The following is a 7,222-nucleotide window of genomic DNA, read 5'->3' on the forward strand; positions in this document are numbered from 1 at the left end:
ATGGCGGACTGACTGACTGAAGCGGTTAGTGCAGCACCGTGCACACAGTGAAAGCGCTCAGTAAATAGGATGGAATGACTGACTGACGGGCTGACCGAAGCGGTTAGCACAGTGCCGTGCACACAGGGAGCGTTCAGTAAATAGGATGGAATAACTGAATGACTGATGGACTGAAGCGGTTAGTGTAGGGCCGTGCACATAGTGAAAGCGTTCAGTAAATAGGATGGAACGACTGACGGACGGGCTGACTGACTGAAGCGGTTAGTGCAGGGCCGTGCACACAGTAAAAGCGCTCAGTAAATAGGATGGAATGACTGAATGAGTGGACTGAAGCAGTTAGCGCAGCGCCGTGCACATAGTGAAAGCGCTTAGTAAATAGGATGGAATGACTGACGGACGGGCTGACTGACTGAAGCAGTTAGCGCAGGGCCGTGCACACAGTAAAGGCGCTCAGTAAATAGGATGGAATGACTGAATGACTGATGGACTGAAGCGGTTAGTGCAGCGCCGTGCACATAGTGAAAGCGCTCAGTAAATAGGATGGAATGACTGACGGACGGGCTGGTTGACTGAAGCGGTTAGCGCAGGGCCGCGCACACAGTAAAGGCGCTCAGTAAATAGGAGGGCATGACTGAATAGCGGACTAACTGAAGCAGTTAGCGCAGCGACGTGCACACAGTAAGTGCTCAATAAATAGGTTAGGATGACGGGCTGACTGGAGCGGTTGGCACAGCGCCGTGCGCACAGAGAGCACTCAGTAAATAGGATGGCATGGCTGACTGACTGAAGCGGTTATCGCAGGGCCACGCACACAGTGAAAGCGCTCAGTAAATAGGATGGAATGACTGACTGACGGGCTGACTGACTGAAGCGGTTAGTGCAGCGCCGTGCACACAGTAAGCACTCAGTAAATAGGTTGGAATGAATGGCTGACTGAAGCGGTTAGCGCAGTGCTGTGCGCACAGCAAAGGCGCTCGGTAAATAGGAGGGCATGACTGAACGGCGGACTGTCTGAAGCGGTTAGCGCGGTGCCGTGCACACAGTAAGCGCTCAATAAATAGGTTGGAATGCCTGGCTGACTGAAGCGGTTAGCGCAGTGCCCGTGCACGCAGGAAAGGCGTTCAGCAAATAGGTTGGAATGAATGGCTGACTGAAGGGGTTAGCGCAGGGCCCTGCACGCAGTAAAGGCGTTCAGTAAATAGGATGGAATGACTGACTGACTGAAGCGGTTATCGCAGCGCCGTGCACACAGTGAAGGCGTCCAGTAAATAGGTTGGAAGGAATGGCTGACTGAAGGGGTTGGCGCAGGGCCCTGCACGCAGTAAAGGCGCTCAGTAAATAGGATGGAATGACTGACTGAAGCGGTTATCGCAGCGCCGTGCACCCAGTGAAGGGGTCCAGTAAATAGGTTGGAATGAATGGCTGACTGAAGGGGTTAGCGCAGGGCCGTGCACACAGTAAAGGCGTTCAGTAAATAGGATGGAATGACTGACTGACTGAAGCGGTTATCGCAGCGCCGTGCACACAGTGAAGGCGTTCAGTAAATAGGTTGGAAGGAATGGCTGACTGAAGGGGTTGGCGCAGGGCCCTGCACGCAGTAAAGGCGTTCAGTAAATAGGTTGGAATGAATGACTGACTGAAGGGGTTAGCGCAGGGCCGTGCACACAGTAAAGGCGTTCAGTAAATAGGATGGAATGACTGACTGACTGAAGCGGTTATCGCAGCGCCGTGCACACAGTGAAGGCGTTCAGTAAATAGGTTGGAAGGAATGGCTGACTGAAGGGGTTGGCGCAGGGCCCTGCACGCAGTAAAGGCGTTCAGTAAATAGGATGGAATGACTGACTGAAGCGGTTATCGCAGGGCCGTGCACACAGTAAAGGCGCTCAGTAAATAGGATGGAATGACTGATTGAAGCGGTTAGCGCAGCGCTGCGCACCCAGGAAAGGCGTTCAGTAAATAGGTTGGAATGAATGGCTGACTGAAGGGGTTAGCGCAGGGCCCTGCACGCAGTAAAGGCGTTCAGTAAATAGGATGGAATGACTGACTGACTGAAGCGGTTATCGCAGCGCCGTGCACACAGTGAAGGCGTCCAGTAAATAGGTTGGAAGGAATGGCTGACTGAAGGGGTTGGCACAGGGCCCTGCACGCAGTAAAGGCGTTCAGTAAATAGGTTGGAATGAATGGCTGACTGAAGGGGTTAGCGCAGGGCCGTGCACACAGTAAAGGCGTTCAGTAAATAGGATGGAATGACTGACTGACTGAAGCGGTTATCGCAGCGCCGTGCACACAGTGAAGGCGTCCAGTAAATAGGTTGGAAGGAATGGCTGACTGAAGGGGTTGGCGCAGGGCCGTGCACACAGTAAAGGCGCTCAGTAAATAGGATGGAATGACTGACTGAAGCGGTTATCGCAGCGCCGTGCACACAGTGAAGGCGTTCAGTAAATAGGTTGGAATGCCTGGCTGACTGAAGGGGTTGGCGCAGGGCCCTGCACGCAGTAAAGGCGTTCAGTAAATAGGTTGGAATGAATGGCTGACTGAAGGGGTTAGCGCAGGGCCGTGCACACAGTAAAGGTGTTCAGTAAATAGGATGGAATGACTGACTGACTGAAGCGGTTATCGCAGCGCCGTGCACACAGTGAAGGCGTTCAGTAAATAGGATGGAATGACTGACTGAAGCGGTTATCGCAGCGCCGTGCACACAGTGAAGGCGTCCAGTAAATAGGTTGGAAGGAATGGCTGACTGAAGGGGTTGGCGCAGGGCCCTGCACGCAGTAAAGGCGTTCAGTAAATAGGATGGAATGACTGACTGACTGAAGCGGTTATCGCAGCGCCGTGCACACAGTGAAGGCGTCCAGTAAATAGGTTGGAAGGAATGGCTGACTGAAGGGGTTAGCGCAGGGCCCTGCACGCAGTAAAGGCGTTCAGTAAATAGGATGGAATGACTGACTGAAGCGGTTATCGCAGCGCCGTGCACACAGGGAAGGCGTTCAGTAAATAGGTTGGAAGGAATGGCTGACTGAAGGGGTTAGCGCAGGGCCGTGCACACGGTAAAGGCGTTCAGTAAATAGGATGGAATGACTGACTGACTGAAGCGGTTATCGCAGCACCGTGCACACAGTGAAGGCGTTCAGTAAATAGGTTGGAAGGAATGGCTGACTGAAGGGGTTAGCGAGGTGCTGTGCACACAGTGAGCGCTCAGTAAATAGGGTGGCATGACTGAATGGCGGACTGAAGCGGTTAGCGCAGCGCCGTGCACACAGTAAAGGCGTTCAGTAAGTAGGTTGGAATGAATGGCTGACTGAAGCGGTTGGCGCAGGGCCGCGCACACAGGGAGCGCTCAGTAAATAGGACGACATGACTGAACGGCGGACTGACTGAAGCGGTTAGCGCAGCGCCGTGCACACAGTGAGCGCTCAGTAAATAGGATGGAATGCCTGAAGGACTGATGAACTGAAGCGGTTAGCGCAGGGCCGTGCACATAGTGAAAGCGCTCAGTAAATAGGATGGAACCACTGACGGACGGGCTGACTGACTGAAGCGGTTAGCGCAGGGCCGCGCACACAGTAAAGGCGCTCAGTAAATAGGACGGAATGACTGAATGGCGGACTGACTGACAAGCGGTTAGCGCAGCGCCGCGCACACAGTAAGCGCTCAATAAGTAGGTTGGACTGCATGGCTGACTGAAGCGGTTGGCGCAGGGCCGTGCACACAGGGAGCGCTCAGTAAATAGGATGGAATGACTGACTGAAGCGGTTATTGCAGCGCCGTGCACACAGTGAAGGCGTTCAGTAAATAGGTTGGAATGAATGGCTGACTGAAGCGGTTGGCGCAGGGCCGTACACACAGTAAAGGCGCTCAGTAAATAGGATGGAATGACTGAAGGACTGAAGCGGTTATCGCAGCGCCGTGCACAGAGGAAAGGCGTTCAGTAAATAGGTTGGAAAGAATGGCTGACTGAAGCGGTTGGCGCAGGGCCGTGCACACAGGGAGCGCTCAGTAAATAGGATGGAATGACTGACTGAAGCGGTTATTGCAGCGCTGTGCACACAGTAAAGGCGTTCAGTAAATAGGTTGGAATGAATGGCTGACTGAAGCGGTTGGCGCAGGGCCGTACACACAGTAAAGGCGCTCAGTAAATAGGATGGAATGACTGAAGGACTGAAGCGGTTATCGCAGCGCCGTGCACAGAGGAAAGGCGTTCAGTAAATAGGTTGGAAAGAATGGCTGACTGAAGCGGTTGGCGCAGGGCCGTGCACACAGGGAGCGCTCAGTAAATAGGATGGAATGACTGACTGACTGAAGCGGTTATTGCAGCGCCGTGCACACAGGAAAGGCGTTCAGTAAATAGGTTGGAATGAATGGCTGACTGAAGCGGTTAGCGCAGTGCTGTGCGCACAGCAAAGGCGCTCAGTAAATAGGAGGGCATGACTGAATGGCGGACTGACTGAAGCGGTTGACGCAGCGCCGTGCACACAGGGAGCGCTCAGTAAATAGGTTAGAATGACTGACTAAAGCGGTTATCGCAGCGCCGTGCACACAAGAAAGGCGCTCAGTAAATAGGTTGGAATGAATGGCTGACTGAAGGGGTTAGCGCAGGGCCGCGCACACAGGGAGCGCTCAGTAAATAGGATGGCATGACTGACTGAAGCGGTTATCGCAGGGCCGTGCGCACAGGGAGCGCTCAGTAAATAGGATGGAATGACTGACTGACCGAAGCAGTTATCGCAGCGCCGTGCACGCAGGAGAGGCGTTCAGTAAATAGGTTGGAATGAATGGCTGACTGAAGGGGTTGGCGCAGGGCCGCGCACACAGGGAGCGCTCAGTAAATAGGTTGGAATGACTGACTGAAGCGGTTATCGCAGGGCCGTGCGCACAGGGAGCGCTCAGTAAATAGGATGGAATGACTGAATGCCTGACTGACTGAAGCGGTTAGCGTTCAATAAATAGGATGGAATGACTGAATGAGTGACGGGCTGACTGGAGCGGTTGGCGCTCAGTAAATAGGACGGAATGGCTGACAGGCTGAGTGAGTGAGTGAGGCGGTGACTGTCGCGCGTCCCGGCCGGGGGGGACCCACCGGTGACGCAGCTGTTGACGGCGGTGGGCTTCTGCGCCGTCACCACGTAGTTGTAGGACATGGCCAGGCCGCTCGGTCCCGCCGGGGGCGGGGGGACGGGGACGACGGTGAGGAGGACGACGAGGACGACGACGACGAGGAGAAGGAGGACGCTGAGGAGAAAGAGGAGGAGGAGGCCGCCCTCAACTCCCACACGCGCCGCGGGGCATCACGGGACCGACGCCAACCCCGGGGACCCGGATGGAGCCGGATGCACACACAGGCGCCGCACGCCCATTGGGCGCCTGACGATTGGCTCCGCCCCGCCCCCAAGGACCCGGATGGACAGGCACCCGGCCCGCCCATTGGCCGCGGCGGGAGGGGCGCTTGCCGATTGGCTCCGCCCCGCCCCAAAGACCCGGATTCACAGAGGGCGGGCGCCAAGCGCCCCAAGGACCCGGATGGACAGACACCCGGCCCGCCCATTGGCCGCCGCGGGAGGAGCGCTTGCCGATTGGCTCCGCCCCGCCCCAAAGACCCGGATTCACAGAGGGCGGGCGCCAAGCGCCCCAAGGACCCGGATGGACAGACATTCGGCCCGCCCATTGGCCGCCGCGGGAGGAGCGCTTGCCGATTGGCTCCGCCCCGCCCCAAAGACCCGGATGCACAGATACCTTGCCCGCCCATTGGCCGCCAAGCGCCCCGAGGACCCGGATGGACAGACACCCGGCCCGCCCATTGGCCGCCGCCGGGAGGGGAGCCAAGGGGTTGGCCCCGCCCCTCCCCAAGGACCCGGATGTGGCTGGGGGTGGGGGGGAGAGAGACACTTTGGCGGCCACTGGGAAGGGCGCCAGGCGATTGGCTCCGCCCCCCCAGGACCCGGATGAGAGAGACTCAGCCCGCCCACTGGCGGCCGCCGCCGGGAGGGGCGCCAAGCCCTCCGAGGACCCGGATGCAAAGACACCCGGCCCGCTCATTGGCCGCCGCCCGGAGGGGCGCCAAACCGTTGGCTCCGCCCTCCTCCAGGGACCCGGATGGACAGACACTGCCCATCATCAATCGTATTTATTGAGCGCTTGCTGTGTGCAGAGCACTGTCCTAAGCGCTTGGGAAGTACAAGTTGGCAACATATAGAAACAGTCCCTACCCAACAGTGAGCTCACAGTCTAAAAGGGGGACACAGAGAACAAAACCAAAACATACTAACAAAATAAAATAAATAGAATAGATATGTACAAGTAAAATAAATAAATAAATATGTACAAACATATATACATATATACAGGTGCTGTGGGAAGGGAAGGAGGTAAGATGGGGGGATGGAGAGGGGGACGAGGGGGAGAGGAAGGAAGGGGCTCAGCCTGGGAAGGCCTCCTGGAGGAGGTGAGCTCTCAGTAGGGCCTTGAAGGGAGGAAGAGAGCTAGCTTGGCGGAGGGTCAGAGGGAGGGCATTCCAGGCCCGGGGGATGACGTGGGCCGGGGGTCGACGGCGGGACAGGCAAGAACGAGGTACGGTGAGGAGATTAGCGGTGGAGGAGCGGAGGTTGCGGGCTGGGCTGGAGAAGGAGAGAAGGGAGGGGAGGTAGGAGGGGGCGAGGGGATGGACAGCCTTGAAGCCCAGGGTGAGGAGTTTCTGCCTGACGTGCAGATTGATTGGTAGCCACTGGAGATTTTTGAGGGGAGTAACATGCCCAGAGCGTTTCTGGACAATGATAATCCGGGCAGCAGCATGAAGTATGGATTGAAGTGGAGAGAGACAGGAGGATGGGAGATCAGAGAGAAGGCTGATGCAGTAGTCCAGACGGGATAGGATGAGAGCTTGACCGAGCAGGGTAGCGGTTGGGATGGAGAGGAAAGGGCGGATCTTGGCAATGTTGCGGAGCTGAGACCGGCAGGTTTTGGTGACGGCTTGGATGTGAGGGGTGAATGAGAGAGCGGAGTCGAGGATGACACCAAGGTTGCGGGCTTGGGAGACGGGAAGGATGGTAGTGCCGTCAACAGAGATGGGAAAGTCAGGGAGAGGACAAGGTTTGGGAGGGAAGACAAGGAGCTCAGTCTTCGACATGTTGAGCTTTAGGTGGCGGGCGGACATCCAGATGGAGATGTCCTGAAGGCAGGAGGAGATGCGAGCCTGGAGGGAGGGGGAGAGAGCAGGGGCAGAGATGGA

General features: G+C 56.6%; 1 protein-coding gene across 1 annotated transcript in view; it reads right to left on the reverse strand.

Moving 5' to 3' along the window:
• Positions 1-5,187, reverse strand: part of DDB1 (damage specific DNA binding protein 1) — a 49,350-nt gene extending 44,163 nt beyond the window's left edge. The window contains exon 1 of the mRNA XM_038764359.1: positions 5,078-5,187. Within this exon, the coding sequence (XP_038620287.1) occupies positions 5,078-5,138 (61 nt within the window). The 5' untranslated portion in view covers positions 5,139-5,187. The remainder of the gene's footprint in view (positions 1-5,077) is intronic.
• Positions 5,188-7,222: the final 2,035 nt, after the last annotated feature.

Source organism: Tachyglossus aculeatus, chromosome 22 (assembly GCF_015852505.1).
Source record: "Tachyglossus aculeatus isolate mTacAcu1 chromosome 22, mTacAcu1.pri, whole genome shotgun sequence".
Classification (NCBI taxonomy): domain Eukaryota; kingdom Metazoa; phylum Chordata; class Mammalia; order Monotremata; family Tachyglossidae; genus Tachyglossus; species Tachyglossus aculeatus.